Source organism: Heterodontus francisci, chromosome 35 (assembly GCF_036365525.1).
Source record: "Heterodontus francisci isolate sHetFra1 chromosome 35, sHetFra1.hap1, whole genome shotgun sequence".
Classification (NCBI taxonomy): Eukaryota; Metazoa; Chordata; class Chondrichthyes; order Heterodontiformes; family Heterodontidae; genus Heterodontus; species Heterodontus francisci.
The window spans coordinates 51,114,620-51,137,466 of record NC_090405.1 but is presented as its reverse complement, the minus strand read 5'-3'; the positions used below and the strand labels follow the sequence as shown (position 1 = coordinate 51,137,466).

The window sequence follows — 22,847 nt, the reverse complement described above, 5'->3', positions numbered from 1 at the left end:
CCGATAATCTTTAATTCCTCGTCTAACAAGAATCTATCTATCCCGCTTTAAAAATATTCAGTGACCCCCGCCTCCAGTTTCTAAGCCACACAACTCTCAGGATGGCGATGAGGAGAATTTTTTTCTAACAGGGTGACCCCTAATTTTAAAACTGTGCCCCCTAGTTCTGGACTCCCCCACAAGAGGAACATCCTTTCCACATCCACCTTGTCAAGACCATTCAGGATCTTATATACTTCAATCACGTCTCCCCTCACTCTTCTAAACTCCAGTGAAAACAAGCCCAGTCTGTCCAACCTTTCCTCATAAGACAACCTGCTTATTCCAGATATCAATCTAGTAAACCTCCTCTGAACCACCTCCAATGCATTTACATCCTTCCTTAAATAAGGAGACCAAAACTACACACAGTATTCAAGATGTGGTCTCATCAATGACCTGTATAACTGAAGCATAACATCCTTACTTTTATTTTCAATTCCTCTTGTAATAAAGGATAGCATTCCATTAGCCTTCTTTATTACTTGCTGTACCTGTATACTAACCTTTTGTGACTCATGCACTAGAACACCTAGATCCCTCTGCACCTTGGAATTCTGCAGTCGTTCTCTGTTTAAGTAATACTCTGCTTTTTTATTCTTCCTGCCAAAGTGAACAACTTCACATTTTCCCACGTTATACTCCATCTGCCAGATTTTTGTCCACTCTACCTATCTATATCGGTCTGCAACCTCCTTATGTCGTCTTCACAACATACTTTCCTACCTATCTTTGCGTCATCTGCAAATTTAGCTACCGTGCCATTGCTCCCCTCATCTAAGTCATTGATATAAATTGTAAAAAGTTTCGGCCCCAGCACAGACCCCTGCGGGACTCCACTCGTCACATCCTGCCAATCAGAAAAGGACCCATTTATGCATACTCTCTGTTTTCTGCCAGCCAGCCAATCTTCTGTCCATGCTAATATGTTACCCTCTACACCATGAGCTTCTACTTTGCGCAATAACCTTTTATGTGGCACCTTGTCAAATGCTTTCCGGAAATCCAAGTACAGTATGTCAACGGGCTCCCCTTTATCCATAGCACATGCTACCCCTGGGTAAAGAAGTTTCTCCTGAATTCCCTATTGGATTTATTAGTGACTATCTTGTACTTATGGCCCTGAGTTTTATTTTCCCCACAAGTGAAACATCTCTTTATCTATACTGTTGAAACCCTTTCAGAATTGTGAAGACCTCTTATTAGGTCACTCCTCAGCCTTCTCTCTTCTGGAGAGAAGAGCTTCAGCCTGTTCAGTCTTTCCCGATTAGGTTATATCCTCTCTGTTCAGGTATCATCTTTGTAAATCTTTTTTGAACTTTCTCCAGTGTCTCTATATCCTTTTTATAATATGGAGATCAAAACTGTGCTCAGTACTCCAAGTGTGGTCTAACCAAGGCTCTATCAGGCTTTCCTAGGTTTAAAGAAGAAAAGTGAAATTTATTGAAACTTAAACTCTGATGCGGTGAATGCCTATGGATACACACCGTGCCCCACGCTAGCATGCATACGCGATACACACATGCAAATAGAGACAGAAAAGAGCAGAAGAAAAATAAAGTGGAGAGGTTTGAGGCAATATCTGAAGAGTTTCTTGTTACTGTCCTTCGAGCTCACTGTAGAACCCTTTTGTAGGTAGTTCTTGCTTTTCGCTGGGGCCCAGTATTCTTCTTAAATCTTGTTCACTGTAGGAGACTTTTCTCTCTTGGGGTCATCTGTCCTCAGTGGGTTCCAAAGCTGTTGGGAAAGAGATGAGAGCAGACAGGAGAGAGATGTTCTCAATCCAGGAGCCAGGAACTTTGTCTTCAAATTCTCTGTGGCCAATTTAAAACTCTCCGTTCAAAACTCTGCAACAGCCAGTTAGTCATGTGACTAAACCGGTCTGACCATGTCTTCTGTGTATTGGGAGCAGGGACTGGTTCCTTTGTTCCAACACTGTCTGCTAGTGTGCAAAAATGTCTTTCCGGCGAGGGGCCTCGCAATTCCTTGTGATAGGCCGTCTTTTCGTCCCAGCAACAACTTGAAATTTAATGTCCACGTTGCAAAATTAATGTGCCTCATTCTTGGCAGGTGGGGCCCTGCATGACACCTTCCACCCAGGGGAATGAAATGCAATTTGAAATAAAGGGCACATTTCATTAAAAGGTTTGAGAGAGAGAGATATAAGATACAAGATACTGAAAACCATGCATTTCCCTCATTCATTTCCATTCATTCATGAATCCTAAAGCTTATTAAAAATTGTCTTTTCTGGGTGCCAGTGCTGCTTTAATTTCCCTTTTTTGGCATCCCAGTAGCCATGTAGTACTTCGGGGAAGCTTTTTTTCAGTTTGCCCATTGCCATGACTGCCTAGGGTCTGGGTTCCTGCTGAGGTAATGGTTTTTCAGGGGAGTTAGTGGTGGGCAGGTCTATCCTGAACTCATTCTCTGTGCTTTGCTGAGACACGCAAAGGCTTTTGACTTCAGGGGATGGGTGGTTCCCTTCTCCTCTGACTGTGGGGGAGGATTCTTTGTTTATTCCTCCCCTTTGTTCTCTGGGACACCCCTGCCTGTAGGTACTTGTGCAGACTTGACTGCACTCTCTTATGGCACTTTGACTAGGTGAGGCATCACCCTCACAGTTTCGGTGCCCCCTAGAGGTCTCTCTTTGTCTCTGCAGGTTCCTGTAAATGCTGTTAGCAACTCTGATGGGGTATTTCTAGTGTCTGCATTTACATAGGATCTGGGGTCTAACTTTTCACATTTTTCAGGGTTGGCTGACCGGACAGTAGGACTTTTCATCTGGGATTCCTCTCAGACTTCTTTAACCTGCCCTCTTGGTCACTTTTTCCCCCTTCTCCTTCTAAACTTTTGCCAGCCGTGTGCCTGCCTGTCCCCTTTTGTTCTCGGTGGGGGTCCCTTACAGTTCACCAGTCCTCTACTGGAGGGTCCTCCTAACACCAGTGCAAGTTTCACTGTAGGTTGGGGTTTTCCCTCAACCTGGCACTTGTGGCAACTCCTGCAGTACTCCACCACATCTTTGTGGAGTTTTGGCCAGTCAAACTGCTGTCTTATGTGGGCTTTGGTCTTTCGTACACTGGCATGTACAGCCACTGTAGTCTCGTGGGTCCTTCTTAATATTTCTCCCCGGTACCTCTGCAGCACCACTAACTGGTGAACTGCTGCCCACTCCTTGGCCTCAGGTCTGTGAGGAGAACTCCATTTCCTCATCAGTACCTTATTCTTTAAATAGTAGCAATCAGGGACTCCCTCTGCTTCACTTTCAGACTGGGCAGCCTGTGCTATCTCTCGCAATACTGGATCGACTCACTGAGCCTCAGCTAGGGAAAACCCATTTCATTCATTCCCTGGGTCTCCCAACTTTCCAAAGAAAGTCTCAGGTAGGCAGACCTCATGGTCAATGCCTGCAGGGCCATGCAGTCTCCTCTGGGGGAGCTGGTTTGATTATGGCCTGATCCACTACACATTCAGGGAAACTGCATGGGTCCATCTCCTGCCACTGTCCTGTCTCTCTGACCTCCTGCGGTCTTTCACTACTTGGGGGGCTACCACCTTCACCCCCGCCGGATCATTACCGAGGAGCAGGTCAACCCCATTCGCAGGCAAACTAGGGACAATCCCTACAGTCACTGGTCCCGAAACTAGGTCTCACTCCAGGTGCACCCGATGTGCAGGTACAGGCATGCACTGCCCTCCAATACCATTCACCACCATTCTGGTGTTCACTGCACTCTCTGGGGGGAGGGGAAAGGTCAGGCCTTTTCCCAGTAAAAGGGATCTAGTGGCCCCTGTGTCCCTGAGAATCACAATGGGCTTGCTTGTCCCACTCGAGGGGTATGGGGTTACTTTCCCTTCAAACACAAAACCCTGATAACCTTCAGGAATCCTATTAAATTTTCCTGCACTGGCCATAGTAAGCTTCCTGGGTTGCACTCTTACTGCAGTTAAAGTCACAGCTGGTTCTGCAGTGCTTTCCATCAGGGTCCCTCCTTCACTGAGTGGGTGTGCCCTGATTAACCCTACAGGTTTTCCCTTTAGTTTCCAGCAGTCAACTTTTAAATGCCCTGCTTGATTACAATGGAAGTACACAGGTCTCTGGGTCTCATTCTTACTCACAGCACCTTCCTTTTTGGCTAGAGGAGGGCCTCCTGTGTCTCCTGCTTTCCTTTCTTTCCCAGGACTACCTGGGCTCCGATCACCTTCCCACTCTTTGTCCTTTTTGGATTTGTGGGGGTGATTGGGAAAGGTTCTCCCCTGGGAAACTGACTTGTAGATTAAAGCAAACTCATCGGCCAGAACGGTCGCTTGCCAGGCTCTCTGAACCCGCTGCTCCTCTTCTTGGATCCTGATGGAGAGTGGGAGAGAGTGTTTAAATTCCTCTAACAGAATTACTTCCCTGAGATTCTCCTAGCTGAGCTGCATTTTAAGAGCCCTCAGCCACTGGTCAAAAGCCCGCTGCTTACTTCTTTCAATCTCTAGATAAGTTTGATTAGCTTGCTTTTTGAGGCTTCTTAACTTTTGGCGATAGGCTTCGGGTACTAATTCATAAGAGGATAGCATTTTTGGTCATCTCATAACTTGATGAACTCATCTGGCAACAGGGAATAAACCTCATGGGCTTTTCCAGTTAGCTTGCTTTGTAGTAAAAGAGACCAAGTCTCAGCTTGCCACTTTATCTGCCTTGCCAGTTTCTCAAAAGACACAAAAAACGCTTCCACATCTTCCTCATTGAATTTTGGAATTTGTTGAGCGGGTTTTAGCAATTTTGTACCCAGCCCTGAATTATGCTCCTCCATAATGGCCATGCTTTCACTCAAGCCGCTTCAGCTCTCTTTCTTCGGATTCTTTCTGGAATATTCTTTCTCTCTCTCTCGCGCTCTCTCTCTCTCTCTCTCTCTCTCTTGCTCCTTCTCCTGTCTTTCTTTCTCTTTCTCCTCTCTTTTGCTCCTGTCTTTTTCTTTCTCTTGTTTTTCTTTTTCTTCACATTCCTTCTGGAAGCCTCTCTCTCTCGCCCTCTCCTGCCTCTCTCTCTCGCCCACTCCTGCCTCTCTCTCTCACCCGCTCCTCTAATTCAAGTTTCCTTCATTCTAATTGTAACTTTGCTAACAGTACCCTGTCTGGGTCTGCTTCTAACACTGCTTCTACTTCAGATTCAATGGAAAAATGGTTGGCCACTAGCCTTAGGAGTTCAGACTTTCTAGCCTTGCCACATACAGAGTTCCCACGATGCTCAGCTATTTTCCTCAACTCCTCTATGGACAGTGCTTTTAACTTATCCCAAGTTTCTTCACCCTGGCTTGGAGAGCTACTCACTTCAGTTGCAGACATGTTAGTATTCAAGCACACGCAACTACAGCAAAACGTCTATTTATATTGCTCTTTTTGATTAGGAACAATTTGGCTTTCCACTTCCAATTTCTCTCGTTTGTGGGTAAAATTCTGGACGCGAGCACCCAAATTTCTGTTATGACCAGATGAGAAAGGTGTCTAGCGATCCCTTTCAGCCTTCACTTGGTCTTACTGTAGCAAGATTTAATTTTAGACACAGTGTTTTGAGCTCGCCCCTTGGTGAATCTTTGTTCACAGCTTTCCAATTATAAGGCAAAGAAATGAGCACAAATAGGCTTTCTTAGGTTTAAAGAAGAAAAGTGAAATTTATTAAAACTTAATCTCTAATTTGGTTAACGCCTGCAGATACACGCTGCGCCCCAAGCTAGCATGCATACATGATACACACATGCAAATAGAGACAGGAAAGAGCAGAAGAAAAATAAAGTGGAGAGGTTTGAGGCAATATGTGAAGAGTTTCTTGTTACTGTGCTTCGAGCTCACTGTCGAGTCCTTTTGTAGGTAGTTCTTGCTTGTAGGTAGTTCTTGCTTTTCGTTGGGGCCCAGTATTCTTCTTAAACCTTGTTCACTGTTGGAGACTTTTCTCTCTTGGGGTTCATGTGTCTTCAATGGATTCCAAAGCTGGTGAGAAAGAGATGAGAGCAGACAGGAGAGAGATGTTCTCAATCCAGGAGCTTTCTGTCTTCAAATTCTCTGTGGCCAATTTAAAACTCTCCGTTCAAAACTCTGCAACAGCCAGTTAGTCATGTGACTAAACCGGTCTGACCATGTCTTCTGTGTATTGGGAGCAGGGACTGGTTCCTTTGTTCCAACACTGTCTGCCTGTATGTAAAAATGTCTTTACTTGTAATAGGCCCTCTTTTCTTCCCAGCAACAATTTGAAGTTTAATGTTCATGTGCCAAAATTAATGTGCCTCATTCTTGGCAGGTGGGGGCCTGCATGACAATATGGAGACCAAAACTGTGCTCAGTACTCCAAGTGTGGTCTAACCAAGGTTCCATACAAATTTAACATTAACTTCTCTGCTTTTCAATTCTATCCCTCTGGAAATGAACCCCTGTGCTTGGTTTGCTTTTTGTGGCTTTATTAACCAGACTTGTGTCTGTATTGTGTTCTATGCGAATAGATCTTTTCCCCATTCACTGGTAATGCACCATATCCCCAATTCATCAATGTGACGTGATTGCCTTATTGAAGTTCAGTCACCTGCACAAGATTTTTATGATCTTCAACATTTTTTGTAAGAGTTTTTATGGATGTAAAATTCTTCCCATTTCTCTCTTGGAAAGGGTGGAGGTCTAGCATTTTTCTCTAGAATTCTTTCCTGCCCCAAATCCTGCTTTCCTCCGTGTGCCTCTCCTCATCCAGTACCCTATAGACTGTTTGACTAAACAGCATCCTGCCTCTTTATTCAAACTTTCGGTCACCTCCTTCCTCCTCCCTCCATTTATCTCCTCCCTGGGCTCTGCATCCATTTTTTTCACTGCACCTGTGCAAAGCACCTTGGGACGTTTCTTGATTGCGGGTGCTATATCGAAGTGTGAAGTGATGCATTTTGAAGGAAGACTGAGGAGAGGCAATATAAAATAAAGATTACGATTCTAAAGGGGGTGCAGGAACAGAGGTGTTGAAAATTGTTGAAGGTGGCAGGGCAGGTTGAGAAAGCGGTAATAAAGCATATGGGATCCTGGTCTATATAAATAGAGGCATAGAGTACAAAAGCAAAGAAGTTATGATAAACCTGTCTAAAACATTGGTTCGGCCTCAGCTTGAGTATTGCGTCCAATTCTGAGCACCGCACTTGAGGAAGGGTGTGAAGGGATTAGAGAAGGTGCAGGAAAAAGTTATAAGAATGGTTGCAGGGATAAGGAATTTCAGTTACGTGGATAGGTCGGAGGAGCTGTGTCTGTTGTCCTTGGAGAAGAGGAGATTAAGAGGAGATTTGATAGAGGTATTCAAAATCATGAGGGGTCTGGACAGAGTAGATGGGGAGAAACTGTTCCCATTGGTGGAAGAGTCAAAAACCAGAGGACACCGATTTAAGGTGATTGGCAAAAGAACCAAAGGCGACACGAGGAAAAACTTTTTTACACAGCACGTGGTTAGGATCTGGAATGCGCTGCCTGAGAGCGTGGTGAAGGCAGATTCAATCGAGGCTTTCAAAAGGGAATTGGAGAATTATCTGAAGTGAAAAAATTTGCAGGGCTACAGAGAGAAGGGCGGGGGAGTGGGATTAGGTGAGTTGCTCTTGCTGAGAGACGGCATGGGCATGATGGGCCGAATGGCCTCCTCCTGTGCTGTAACTATTCTATGTATGTATTGGACATTCCCACATCAGAACCAATGGAACCTTTTCCGCGTTGGGGTCATTACGCCACAAGTGAAGTGCTTATTAAGGGAAGCACTTGCATTTATAAAGCTGCTGTCATTACGGCAGGATGTCACAAAGTACTTTTTCAGCCAACTAAACACTTTTATAGTGTAGTCACTGTTGTAATGTAGAAAATGCAGCAGCCAATTTGAGCACAGCAAGATCCCACAAGCAGCACTATGATGATGACCAGGATATTCAGACAGCAATAAGATAAATTGCCCATAATCTCTTTGTGATATTGGTGAGTGATAAATATTGGCCCGGACATGGAGGGAGAACTGCCTCGCGCTTACAATCGAACATACTAGCATCACGGATTCCTTTGCGGCCACCTGAGACTGCATACGGGGCGTCTGAAAGGCGGCACCTCCGACAGTGCAGCACTCCCTCATTACTGCCCTCGGAGTGGCCGCCTGGAATAGCTGCTCGAGTCTCTGGAGTGGGACTTGAACCCACCAACTTCAGATTCAGAGGGTGACACTTGATGAAGGGTTCGAATGGCTTCCTCGTCTTTAAATGTCTTGGTGATTTCCAGAGTGTGGTCAGTTGAATGTAGAGATGTTTAAAGATTGGAAAGGTTGCTGGAAGCACTTTCTCCGTGGAACTGAGACAAGACTGGCAGCTTCGAATAATTCTTCGCTCTTTCTACTTTTGCAGTGCGGTAAAAAGCCAGTCGGTGTTCAGTCGGGTGTGTGAGGTGAGGCGCGAGACAGAGGCAAAAGAGCAGGATGAAGCCACCACACCATTTAGGTAATTTTGTTTTTATTTTGTTGAGGTGGGGGGAGGGGAAGTGCCTCTTGTTACCTCATGCCTTCCTCTAGCCAAAACGCTAGGCCAAGAGCTTTCCAGTGCCTGGGACCTACACCCCAACACCAGCCTGGACTCCGTACCGTTACTAGATATGTCCTTACTGGATTGGCAGTAGGCCCTTGGCTCCCCCAAGGCTGCTATTGGCAGTCTTCCTATTGTTAATGGGGTAAGGTACATGGGTATTGGGTTGCGATGGGCCTCTTCTGATTTTCAGCTTAAATACGGAGGCTTTTAGTTGGCTGAACAACAATAACTTTAATTTATAAAATCAAAAAAGACTTGCGTTTATATAGCGCCTTTTACAACCTCACACGTCTCAAAGCACTTTACAGCCAATGAAGTACTTTTGAAATGCAGCCCCTGTTGTAACGTGGGAAACGCTGCCGCCAATTTGTGCACAGCAAGATCCCACAAGCAGCAATGAGCTGACGACCGGATAAACTGTTCTTGTGATGTTGATTGTCGGATAAATATTGGCCAGGACTCGGGGATGAACTCCCCTGCTCTTCTTCGAAATAGTGCCATGGGATCTTTTGCATCCACCCGTCTCGTCCAAAAGACGGCACCTCGCGCCTTGCTGCGCTCCCTCAGTGCTGCATTGGAGTGTTGCCCTGGATTTCTGTGCTCCAGTCGTGGAGTGGGACTTGAACCCATAACTTGGTAACTCATGGATGAGAGTGATATACGTAGAGCCTTTAATAATCCATGGTGCTTCAGAGGCACTGTTAGCGGACGAATTCGACACTGAACCACACGAGATATTAAGACAGAGGCTTGGACAAAGAGGTAGGTTTTTAAAAAAGGAGAGAGCGGCAGAGAGGTTTCGGGAGGGAATTCCAGAGCTTGGGACTGAGGCAGGTGACGACACAGGCCCGAGCAATTAAAACTGGGAAATGGAGGAGTACAGATATCTCGGAGCGTTGTAGGCTGGAGACTACAGAGATAGGGAGAGGTGCGGGCCATGGAGGGATTTGAAAATAAGGGTGAGAAATTTAAAATTGAAGTATTACTGGTTCAGGAACCAATGTAGGTCAGTGAGCATGGAGGTGATGGGTGAACAAGTTAGGACACAGGCAGCAGAATTTTGCTTGAGTTCAGGTTTACAGAAGGTACAAAGTGGGGAGGGGCAACCAGGAAAGAACTTTGCAAATTAAATGAAAGCACGGATTATATTAATTAAACTGTAAAAGTGTAATTTTTAATGAGTAGAAACGTGATTTAATTTAATTTAAATATTTCAGCTCAGATGCTGCTGTGTTTAGTGTCAGACTGTTCAATTAATAGAAAATGCACAGACGGTTCAATCCGGACTTTGGAAGCATTCAGGGTTGACTGGTTGATGACTGCTCCAATTGAAGGTAAGTTTATTGTGAAAGGAGCTGTAATGGAACACTGGAAAACAAACACAATATGAGGAGGAGAAAAAAAAAAATCCTGTTGCCTTTTTTAGTAAATGAGACTTTATTTTTTCATTCGGAGAAAAGGGCCTTTATCGTCTCACTAAATGTGTTTGCTCCCAACACTGCTCGGAAATGGAACACTCCACAGTTGTATGTGTCGGCTTATTCCAGTAACCAATCAGAGTGATGAGCAAACATGGGATGTTTCCATTGGCTCTGTTGCTAATTCCATATCAGGTGTTGAACTGGGCTGCACACAGTACAGGACTGACCCAGATTTTGTTGCATATATATATTCCCAGAATGTGTGTGTTGCTGGCTAGGCCACCATTTATTGCCCATCCCTAATTACCCTTGTGAAGGTGGTGGTGAGCTGCCTTCCTGAACCACTGCAGTCAGTGTGGGGTAGGTACACCCACAGTGCTGTTAGAGAGGGAGTTCCAGGATTTTGACCCAGCGACAGTGAAGGAACGGCGATATAGTTCCAAGACAGTTCCTGCTAATGCTTGTAACTCTGCACTGGGAAGTGACAGGGTCGGGGGGTAGGCTGTGAGTTCCACTACATCTCAAACCCCCCCCCCACACACACACACAGCCCCTCCCTTCACCCTCCACCTCATGTAGCGGGCACTCAATGACATTCCCATCACCAACAGAGGCAAATGTCTCGGGTGAGAACTGACGTGTTTTAAATCCCCTTGCATGTTTGACTGCCATTAAGAATTGCTGTATTTCTCCACCCTTCCTCAGTTCTTACATTTTCTATTTTTTTTTTAAAACAAGAGAATGATTATATTAAAGTATAGAATGAATATTTTCTTGTGCCTGGCAGTACGAAGGCTGCAAACCCAAGTGCCCAGCAGTGCCACCTGTAGAAGAATAGCAGTACTGCAGTTTATTCAGCAGATATGAGGGTGATATCCAGGACTGTGCTTTGCGATGGTTTTTGATGCTGTTTTGATGAGAGGACTAGCAAATGCATCACTCCCGCCCAACTTCTCAAATTTTTAATCCCTCTTTTGATAGAATTGAGGTAGGGATTCAGAAACTGGCCTCTTTGGGCTGGGGAGGGGATGAACAAACCATGGATTTAGTTTTTTTTTGGGGCTCTTCTATAACCTATGCTGTAATTTTTTTTATTCATTTGTGGGATGTGGGCGTCGCTGACCAGGCCAGCATTTATTGCCCATCCCTAATTGCCCTTGAGAAGGTGGTGGTGAGCTGCCTTCTTGAACCGCTGCAGTCCATGTGGGGTAGGTACACCCACGGTGCTGTTAGGAAGGGAGTTCCGGGATTTTGACCCAGCGACAGTGAAGGAACGGCGATATAGTTCCAAGTCAGGATGGTGTGTGGCTTGGAGGGGAACTTGCAGGTGGTGGTGTTCCCATGTATCTGCTGCCCTTGCTTGTCCTTCTAGTTGGTAGAGGTTGCGGGTTTGGAAGGTGCTGTCTAAGGAGCCTTGGGGCATTGCTGCAGTGCATCTTGTAGATGGGACACACTGCTGCTACTGTGCGTCGGTGGTGGAGGGAGTGAATGTTTGTAGATGGAGTGCCAATCAAGCGGGCTGCTTTGTCCTGGATGATGTTGAGTTTCTTGAGTGTTGTTGGAGCTGCACCCATCCAGGCAAGTGAAGAGTATTCCATCACACTCCTGACTTGTGTCTTGTAGATTGTGGACAGGCTTTGAGGAGTCAGGAGGTGAGTTACTTGCCTCAGAATTCCCAGCCTCTGACCTGCTCTTGTAGCCACAGTATTTATATGGCTACTCCAGTTTAGTTTCTGGTTAATGGTAACCCCCAGGATGTTATTAGTGACGGATTCAGCGATCATAATGCCATTGAATGTCAAGGGGAGATGATTCGATTCTCTCTTGTTTGAGATGGTCATTGCCCGGCACTAGTGTGGCGCAAATGTTACTTGCCACTTATCAGCCCAAGCCTGGATATTGTCCAGGTCTTGCTGCTTTTCTGCGTGGACTGCTTCAGTATCTGAGGAATTGCGACGAAGGGAAGGTAATTGATGAAGCAGCTGAAGATGGTTGGGCCTAGGACACTACCTTGAACTCCTGCAGTGATATCCTGGAGCTCAGATGATTGACCTCCAACAACCACAACCATCTTCCTTTGTGCTAGGTATAACTCCAACCAGTGGAGAGTTTTCCCCCTGATTGCCATTGACCTCAGCTTTGCTTGGGCTCCTTGATGCCATACTCGGTCAAATGCTGTCTTAATGTCAAGGGCAGTCACTCTCACCTCACCTCTTGAGTTCAGCTCTTTTGTACATGTTTGAACCAAGGTTGTAATGAGGTCAGGAGCTGAGTGGTCCTGGTGGAACCCAAACTGAGCGTCACTGAGCAGGTTATTGCTGTGCAAGTGCCACTTGATCGCATTGTTAACAACACCTTCCATCATTTTACTGATGATCGAGAGTAGGCTGATGGGACGGTAATTGGCCGGGTTGGACTTGTCCTGCTTTTTGTCTGCAGGACATACCTGGGCAATTTTCCACATTGCTGGGTAGATGCCAGTGTTGTAGCTGTACTGGAACAGCTTGGCTAGGGGCGCAGAATGTTCTGGAGCACAGGTCTTCAATACTATTGCTGGAATGTTGTCACAGCCCATAGCCTTGGCGGTATCCAGTGTCTTCAGTCGTTTCTTGATCTCACACGGAGTGAATTGAATTGGCTGAAGTCTGGCATCTGTGATGCTGGGAACTTGAGCAGGAAGCAGAGATGGGTCATCAACGCGGCACTTCTGGCTGAAGATTGTTGCAAATTCTTCAGTCTTATCTTTCGCACTGATGTGCAGGGCTCCCCCATCATTGAGGATGGGGATATTTGTGGAGTCACCTCCTCCAGTTAGTTGTTTAATTGTCCACCACCATTCACGACTGGATGTGGCAGGACTGCAGAGCTTAGATCTGATCCGTTGGTTATGGGATCGCTTAGCTCGGTCTATCGCATGCTGCTTAAGCCTTTTGGCAGGCAAGTTTTCCTGGGTTGTAGCTTCACCAGGTTGACACCTCATTTTGAGGTATGCCTGGTGCTGCTCCTGGCATGCCCTCCTGCACTCTTCATTGAACCAGGGTTGGTCTCTTGTCTTGATGGTAATGGTAGAGTGGGGGATATGCTGGGCCATGAAGTTACAGATTGTGGTTGAGCACAGTTCTGCTGCTGCTGTTGGCCCACAGCGCCTCATTGATGCCCAGTTTTGCATTGCTAGATCTGTTCAAAATCTATCCTGTTTAGCACGGTGATAGTGCCACACAACACAATGGAGAGTATCCTCAATGTGAAGGTAGGACTTCGTCTCCTCAAGGACTGTGTGGTGGTCACTCCTACCAATACTATCATGGACAGAAGCAACTGCGGCAGGCAGGTTGGTGAGGATGAGGTCGAGTATGTTTTTACCTCTTGTTGGTTCCCTCACCACCTGCCGCATTCCCAGTCTAGCAGATATGTCCTTTAGGACTCAGCCAGCTCAGTCAGTAGTGGTGCTACCGAGCCACTGTTGGTGATGGACATTGAAGTCCCCCACCCAGAGTACATTCTGCACCTTTGCCACCCTCGACAAAAACCACTGCATCTCTTTCCACACCTGCTTTGCAAAGACACATTCCAGAAGGAGGTGGGCAACTGTCTCTTCCCCACCGCAGCCACCTCGAGGGCAGCGTGTGGAGGGGGCGAGCCTCTGGGCGTGCAGGAAGGATCTGACTGGGAGGGCTCTTTTCACCACCAGCCAAGCTATGTCTTGGTGCTTGTTTGAAAGCTCTGGTGATGAGGCATCTGGCAGTCTGCTCGGGGAACCATCCAACTGGATCTGCCATGTTTGACCTGATGTCATGAGACTTCATGGAGTCTGGAGTCGATGTTGAGGATTCCCAGGGCAGCCCCCTCCCTACTGTATACCACTGTGCCACCACCTCTGTTTGATCTGTCCTGCCGGTGGGACAGGACATACCAAGGGATGGTGATGGCAGTGTCTGGGACATTGTCTGCTGCTTGACTAGTCTGTGGGATAGCTCTCAAAACTTTGGCACAAGCCCCCAGATGTTCGTAAGGAGGACCGTAAAGTAAAAGAGACTGTGAGAGGATGTCTGTGCGAGAGGGTGTGTGCATGCGTGCGCACGTGCAGGCTTTGTCAGTAAGGAGAGGGTTGGCCTGTTTAAGCTGGCACATGATGAAAAGACAAGTGATTTCCACAGCCTGGGAAACCTGTCCTCCCACGAGTGATGCGACATAGGAACGGGGTAGTCCATTCAGCCCCTTGAGCCTGTTCCGCCAATCTGTATGTTAACAGCATTGGTTCCATAATCCATTATTACCCTTTTCCTACAAACATGATTCCATCTCTCAATCTGTGTAGTGGAAGCTCCAATTGTCCCCGAGATACACAGCTCTTTGGAGAGTGTTCCAGATTTCCACTCTCCTTTTGGTGATGATCTGCTTCCTGATCTTCCTGTCGAACGGCCTGGCTCTAATTTTAAGTTCGTCTTCTCGTTCTCGATTTTTTTTTTTTTCCACCCATCAGAGAAAATAGTTTCTCTGTATCTACCCCATCGAATTATTTTAAACGTCTTGATCAGATCATCCTTTTCAACTTCCTGAACTCAAGGGGATTGGAGCTAAATTTATGCCACTTGCCTCCATTTAACTCTAAGCCCCAGAATCATTCTGGTGAATTTGTTCCGTTTCCCCCCCTTCCCTCCCGCCCCAGGCCACTAAATGTTTTCTGAGGTGTGGTTCACAGAATCCTGTTGATATTTAAAAAGTCTCGATCAAGCCGTCTTCTAGATCTTCCATATGCAAAGGGATGAGACTGGAAGTAAAACAAAATTGTCGGGGTAAGGATTGCTAAAGTAACACTAAAATAAAATCAAAATACTGTGGCTGCTGGAAATCTGAAATAAAAACATAAAGTACTAGAAATACTCAGCAGGTCTGGCAGCATCTGCGGAGAGAGAAACAGAGTTAACGTTTCAGGTCAGTGACCCTTCATCAGAACTGGTAAAGGTTAGAAAGGGAATAGGTTTTAAGCAAGTGAAGGGGAGGGGGTTGAGGAAGAGAACAAAAGGGAAGGTGTGTGATAGGACACAGGGCTGGAGAGATTAACTGACAAGGAGGTCATGAGGAAAAGGCAAAGAGAGTATGTTAATAGTGTGGTGAAAGACAAAGCATTAGTGCAGAGAGAGCGTTAATGACAGAATAATGAACAGCCCTAGCCAAAAGCACGAACATGAAAAACCCAGTTCAAGGCAGGCACATGGTAAAACAAATAATAAAATAAAATAATAAAAAAGGGCCAGTCATGCTCTGAAATTATTGAACTCAATGTTCAGTCTGGCAGGCTGTAGAGTGCCTAATCGAAAGATCAGGTACTGCTCCTCGAGCTTGCGGTAATGTTCACTGGAACACTGGAGCAGGCCAACGACAGACATGTGGGCATGAGAGCAGGGGGGAGTGTTGAAATGGCAAGCAACCGGAAGCTCGGGGTATGTTTTCGGACTGAGTGGAGGTGTTCCACAAAGCGGTCTCCCAATCTGCGCTTGGTCTCCTCAATGTAGAGGAGACCACATTGTGAGCAGCGAATACAGTATACTACATTGAAAGAAGTACAAGTAAATCGCTGCTTCACCTGAAAGGAGTGTTTGGGGCCTGGGATAGTGAGGAGAGAGGAGGTTTTACCTGTATTCGCTGCTCACAATGCAGTCTCCTCCACATTGAGGAGACCAAGTGCAGATTGGGTGACTGCCTTGCGGAACACCACCGCTCAGTCTGAAAACATGACCCCGAGCTTCTTGTTGCTCGCCATTTCCACACTCCTCCCTCGGCCACTCGCTCCTGCCCTCACCACTTCCCATCCCCCAGGGCTGCTCACTCTTCCCCGGCCTCTCCCAGCCACCTGCTTCCTGCCGCACCACCTGAAGAAGCATTGGGTTTTGGAGGGGGTGTGGGGGGTAGGGAACAAGCCGCTGAAGCAGCAAGGTGGGGAGCGAGCGGCCGAGAGGGGTGAAGCAGCGAGGCCTGGAGCAAGTGGCTGAGGGGAGACAGCAGCGAGCAGAATGGCAGAGGAGTAGGGGCAAAGAGAAGCGGCAATGGTATGATGGAGTGGGATACTTTTAGGGGTGGATTGGAGGCTGTGATCGCAGCCGTTGAGAGGTGAAGGGGGTTTGGGTTTAATTTGTTTTTTGTGACAAATTGAGCAAAGAACAAAGAAAATTACAGCACAGGAACAGGCCCTTCGGCCCTCCAAGCCTGCGCCGATCCAGATCCTCTATCTAAACATGACGCCTATTTTCTAAGGGTCTGTATCTCTTTACTTCCTGCCCATTCATGTATCTGTCTAGATACATCTTAAAAGACGCTATCGTGCCCGCGTCTACCACCTCCGCTGGCAACGCGTTCCAGGCACCCACCACCCTCTGCGTAAAGAACTTTCCACGCATATCCCCCCTAAACTTTTCCCCTCTCACTTTGAACTCGTGACCCCTAGTAACTGAATCCCCCACTCTGGGGAAAAAGCTTCTTGCTATCCACCCTGTCTATACCTCTCATGATTTTGTACACCTCAATCAGGTCCCCCCTCAACCTCCGTCTTTCTAATGAAAATAATCCTAATCTACTCAACCTCTCTTCATAGCTAGCGCCCTCCATACCAGGCAACATCCTGGTGAACCTCCTTTGCACCCTCTCCAAAGCATCTACATCCTTTTGGTAATGTGGCGACCAGAACTGCACGCAGTATTCCAAATGTGGCCGAACCACAGCAGTGCCATCTTTATTACTGGAAGCTGCCGGTGAGGTGGCAGACTGTGACGTTTCAGTGGATGAGGCTGCATTTAAGCATGTGCCAGGACTGCACCACCGAGTGGTTGCATTGTCAGCAAACGCAGCCTTGGATTTTCCTCCTTGAACCACTTTGTGGTCGGGGAACTGAGAGAGTTTCTTTCTTTCACGCGGACCTGTTGCTGATGCTGTTTTTCAGAAATGAGCCTTACAGCCTCCCCAGCACCGAGGAAGAGGCAGAGCAAGCTTGTGAAGACCACAAGGCCTGGCAGCGCCAACAGCGGGCGAAGCAGAGAGCACGGCGTCACATCCTGGTCAGCCAGACGCCGCTAGAAGATGAGGCGGAGGGGGAAGTCGGGGAGACGCCCGAGGAATCCATGCCAGAATCGAGCGCTGCCAAGCCTTCGGCTGGGAGCAGGGGGGAAAGCGAAGAAGAAGAAGCCATGGAGTTGGACGTTGTGGCCTGTGGTCAAGTGCTGGCCAAAGGCCAGGGGGATACTGACTGCGAGGCTGAAGAGAGAACTCTGGAGGTCTGTGAGACCCCACAGCCCTGTCTCAAAGACGAGAAGGCGATGTCGGCCAAGCCAGCGGAGAGGAGGGCAATCGAAAGCAAAGTGAGCACGCGGGCCGTGCAGCCTCATGGAAGTGGTGGAGCTCCCGAGTGTCTGACAGACTTTAGCTTCGTGCACACCGCCACTCAGACCAACATCGGCAGCTCCGCGCCGCAGGAAAGCAGCAAACTTCCATCTCGGGACGCTATGGTACAGACAGAAAGGACCTCTGAGAAGCCTGAAATGCGGTCAAGGAGCACCTCCTTCCATGCAAATCAGGGAGCAGACGATCGAGACACGGATTCCCTCCACAGTCAGGTACTCAGTCGTTTGCTTAATTTCGAGTGTGATGTTAGATTTTGGGTTTGTCTTGTTTGTGAAACATAAAATCCAAGTGAGAGACAGAGAGTCAGCAAGCCGAACCCATTCAGAAGCAGTCTAAATGCTCTAAAACAGTCATTCATCAGGTTCCCGAACTCTCCCCATTTATTGAGCTGAGTTTAGAATTTTTTTTTTTTGCAGTTTGTTCCGAACGGTTCACACTTTTTGATTAAATATAATCTCTGTAATGTCTGTCTTTAAAGTATTTCTTGCTGATTTTCAAATCGATATTGCCTGCTGCTTTGACCTGAAGCTGTGCTTTATCCTGCGTCGACCAGCTGACATTTTGTCTTTTTTATTTAAACGGCTCTGCTCGCGCTCATTTCGGATGAAGGAGGACGAGGAGTTTGAGCTGCCTGCCCCTCCGCCAGGACGGCTCCTGCGTAGGCACGTCCGGACCATCCGTGAGGTGCGCACGGTCCTGACCCGCATCATCACTGACGTTTACTACATGGATGGGAAAGAGGTGGAGCGCAAAGTGACCGAGGTAAGAACTCATCGAGGGTGAGGTGGAGTCTGTGTTCGGGGTTGGAATGCGAAGAAGTCGCTGTCCGAGGAAGGCAGATGTGGAAACCTCTTTGAGCTCAAAGGTGCAGGTGATTCTACATAAGAAAAAGGAGCAGAGGTAGGCTATCCGGCCCCTTGAGCCTGCTCCCCATTCAATAAGACCATGGCTGATCAGCTAGCTCAACTCCACCTTCTCACCCTATCCCCATTATCTCTTCATTCCCCTTGTGCCCAAAAATCTATCATTCTCTGTCTTGAATATACTCAACAACTGATTATCCTCAGCCCTCTGCGCTAGAGAATTCCAAGATTCATAACCCTCTGAGTGAAGAAATTGCTCCTCATCTCCGTCCGAAATGGCTGACCCCGTATGCTGCGAGTGTGCCTCCAGTTCTAGACTCTTCAGCCAGCAGAAACAACCTCTCAGCATCTACCCTGTCAAGCCCTCTAGAATAGAATTACATAGAATATAGTGTTGTATCCAGAAAGCCAGATGCTGAAGGATAGAACTGGAGCCAATCTTTACACACTTTTAGAAGCATTTATTTACAGACTTAGAAACAAACAAAGAAACCAAGAAAATTGCAGCACAGGAACAGGCCCTTCGGCCCTCCAAGCCTGCGCCGATCCAGATCCTCTATCTAAACCTGTCGCCTATTTTCTAAGGGTCTGTATCTCTTTACTTCCTGCCCATTCATGTATCTGTCTAGATACATCTTAAAAGACACTATCGTGCCCGCGTCTACCACCTCCGCTGGCAACGCGTTCCAGGCACCCACCACCCTCTGCGTAAAGAACTTTCCACGCATATCCCCCCTAAACTTTCCCCCTCTCACTTTGAACTCGTGACCCCTAGTAATTGAATCCCCCACTCTGGGGGGGGAAAAAGCTTCTTGCTATCCACCCTGTCTATACCCCTCATGATTTTGTACACCTCAGTCAGGTCCCCCCTCAACCTCCGTCTTTCTAATGAAAATAATCCTAATCTACTCAACCTCTCTTCATAGCTAGCGCCCTCCATACCAGGTAACATCCTGATGAACCTCCTCTGCACCCTCTCCAAAGCATCTACATCCTTTTGGTAATGTGGCGACCAGAACTGCACGCAGTATTCCAAATGTGGCCAAACCAAAGTCTTATACAACTGTAACATGACCTGCCAACCCTTGTACTCAATACCCCGTCCGATGAAGGAAAGCATGCCGTATGCCTTCTTGACCACTCTATTGACCTGCGTTGCCACCTTCAGGGAACAATGGACCTGAACACCCAAATCTCTCTGCACATCAATTTTCCCCAGGACTTTTCCATTTATTGTATAGTTCACTCTTGAATTGGATCTTCCAAAATGCATCACCTCGCATTTTCCCTGATTGAACTCCATCTGCCATTTATCTGCCCAAATCTCCAATCTATCTATATTCTGCTGTATTCTCAGACAGTCCCCTTCACTATCCGCTACTCCACCAATTTTAGTATCGTCTGCAAACTTGCTAATCAGACCACCGATACTTTCCTCCAAATCATTTATGTATATCACAAACAACAGTGGTCCCAGCACGGATCCCTGTGGAACACCACTGGTCACATGTCTCCATTTTGAGAAACTCCCTTCCACTGCTACTCTCTGTCTCCTGTTGCCCAGCCAGTTTTTTATCTATCTAGCTAGTACACCCTGGACCCCATGCGACTTCACTTTCTCCATCAGCCTACCATGGGGAACCTTATCAAACGCCTTACTGAAGTCCATGTATATGACATCTACAGCCCTTCCCTCATCAATCAACTTTGTCACTTCCTCAAAGAATTCTATTAAGTTGGTAAGACATGACCTTCCCTGCACAAAACCATGTTGCCTATCACTGATAAGCCCATTTTCTTCCAAATGGGAATAGATCCTATCCCTCAGTATCTTCTCCAGCAGCTTCCCTACCACTGACGTCAGGCTCACCGGTCTATAATTACCTGGATTTTCCCTGCTACCCTTCTTAAGCAAGGGGACAACATTAGCAATTCTCCAGTCCTCCGGGACCTCACCCGTGTTTAAGGATGCTGCAAAGATATCCGTTAAGGCCCCAGCTATTTCCTCTCTCGCTTCCCTCAGTAACCTGGGATAGATCCCAGCCGGACCTGGGGACTTGTCCACCTTAATGCCTTTTAGAATACCCAACACTTCCTCCCTCCTTATGCCGACCTGACCTAGAGTAATGAAACATCTGTCCCTAACCTCAACATCCGTCATGTCCCTCTCCTCGGTGAATACCGATGCAAAGTACTCGTTTAGAATCTCACCCATTTTCTCTGACTCCACGCATAACTTTCCTCCTTTGTCCTTGAGTGGGCCAATCCTTTCTCTAGTTACCCTCTTGCTCCTTATATATGAATAAAAGGCTTTGGGATTTTCCTTAACCCTGTTTGCTAAAGATATTTCATGACCCCTTTTAGCCCTCTTAATTCCTCAATACACAATAAAAGCATGCACCTCCTAATCCAGCGACCACAGTTTCAGTCTGTGTCTATTTATTGGGGCACAGGTGAATCCCCAGTTAGTGCCCACCACCTGTATTCAATTAAACACCATATACAATTAACATACAGCACAGTGTGTTTCTGCTCCACATGAGCCTCCTCCTACCTGCTTCATCTCATTCTATCAGTATAACCTTCTATTCATTTGTCACTTGTGTTTATCCAGCTTCCCCTTAAATGCATCTATGCTATTCATTCTTTTTACCATTCATTTGTGGGATGTGAGTGTCGCTGGCAAAGCCAGCATTTATTATACATCCCTAATTGCTCCTTGAGGGGGTGTTGCTGCAGTCTGTGTGGTGACGGTGCTCTCACATTCCTGTTAAGTAGGAAGTTCCAGGATTTTGATGAAGATAAGGTGATATTATTGTAATGTAGGAAATGCAGCAGCCAATTTGCACACAGCAAGCTCCCACAAACAGCAATGAGATAATGACCAGATAATCAGTTTTAGTGAACTCCCCGGCTCTTGTTCAAAAAAGCAGACTTGGGGTCATTTACGTCCACATGATAGGGCAGGTGGAGTCTGTTTAACGGCCCCTCCGACAACGAGGCACTCCCTCAGTCCTGCCCCTCCGACAACGAGGCACTCCCTCAGACCTGCCCCTCCGACAACGAGGCACTCCCTCAGTCCTGCCCCTCCGACAACGAGGCACTCCCTCAGTCCTGCCCCTCCGACAGCGAGGCACTCCCTCAGTCCTGCCCCTCCGACAGCGAGGCACTCCCTCAGTCCTGCCCCTCCGACAGCGAGGCACACCCTCAGTCCTGCCCCTCCGACAGCGAGGCACTCCCTCAGTCCTGCCCCTCCGACAGCGAGGCACTCCCTCAGTCCTGCCCCTCCGACAGCGAGGCACTCCCTCAGTCCTGCCCCTCCGACAGCGAGGCACTCCCTCAGTCCTGCCCCTCCGACAGCGAGGCACTCCCTCAGTCCTGCACTTGGAATGCTAACTGAGATTATCTGCTCAAATCCCCCGAGTGGGACTTGAACCCACGACCTTAGCGACTCCGAGGTGCGAATGTTACTTACTGTGCCACGCCTGACAAATCTAAATAGATCAGGGGTCTCCATTTAATGCTGCCCCTTTCTGTCTCTGTTTTGTTTCATTAGGAGAGTGAGGAACCAGTGGTGGAATGCCGGGAATACGAGAACGAGGTCTCTCCGTCACGGGCCACGGGGTCCATGACCTCTGGTGACCTAGGGGACATCAGTTCCTTCTCTTCGAAAGCCTCCAGCTTACTGCGGGGGTCCAGTGGAACCAGCAGCATCACGTCGCTGGCACACAGCAGCAGCAGCAGCGGGGGAGGGGCCCCCACCTCTCATGAGCGGGGAAGGGGAGGAGGCATCACCAGAGGAAAGAACGGAGGGACGGACCCTCGGGAGTTTGTTGTGCCGAGTGGCAGAGGCATCCAGTCTAAACTCAGGTGGGGGCCAGCGCTACCTAGTGGGTGGTCAGATGTGGGACTTGTATTGGTGACTGCATGGTGGGTTTAGTGGTCTCTTTCTTTCCCCACCCCACCCCCATCTCTGCTTTTATCTCCTGCCCATTGTCAACTAGTGCTGGGTTTGATAGAGTAAAACTGCCTCGACACTGTCCCCATCAAACACTCCCAGGACAGGTACAGCACGGGGTTAGATACAGAGTAAAACTGCCTCTACACTGTCCGCATCAAACCCTCCCGGGACAGGTACAGCACAGGGTTAGATACAGAGTAAAACTGCCTCTACACTGTCCCCATCAAACCCTCCCGGGACAGGTACAGCACGGGGGTTAGATACCAAGTTAATGGGAATCTCCCAGCTCAGTCACTGGTTGTGAAGGCATTGTGCCTGGGCAGAGGGTCAAGTGTCTGCAGCTCACTGCCCATACAGCTCATTCTTTGGAAATGGCAAATGGTTTCCCATTAACTTGATACTGTTCCTGAGCTTCCAGGCTGTATAGATATCCGAACATTCCAGAATCACTGGTTTAATCGGTTTTGTAAAAAGAAAATGTACACACCAATAAATGTGATGGGTTTTCTAGTAAAAAAAAAACGGGGGTTAGATACAGAGTAAAGCTGCCTCTACACTGTCCGATCAAACACTCCCAGGACAGGTACAGGATGGGGTTAGATACAGAGTA

At 47.5% G+C, this 22,847-nt stretch overlaps 1 protein-coding gene across 5 annotated transcripts in view; it reads left to right on the top strand.

Moving 5' to 3' along the window:
- tp53bp1 (tumor protein p53 binding protein, 1) overlaps window positions 1-22,847 on the top strand; it is a 119,709-nt gene that overhangs the window by 77,575 nt on the left and 19,287 nt on the right. For all 5 annotated transcript variants that reach the window (XM_068015552.1, XM_068015553.1, XM_068015554.1 and 2 more), the window contains 4 exons: window positions 8,421-8,513; window positions 16,956-17,625; window positions 18,023-18,175; window positions 21,833-22,146. In XM_068015552.1, the coding sequence (XP_067871653.1) occupies window positions 8,421-8,513; window positions 16,956-17,625; window positions 18,023-18,175; window positions 21,833-22,146 (1,230 nt within the window). The remainder of the gene's footprint in view (window positions 1-8,420; window positions 8,514-16,955; window positions 17,626-18,022; window positions 18,176-21,832; window positions 22,147-22,847) is intronic.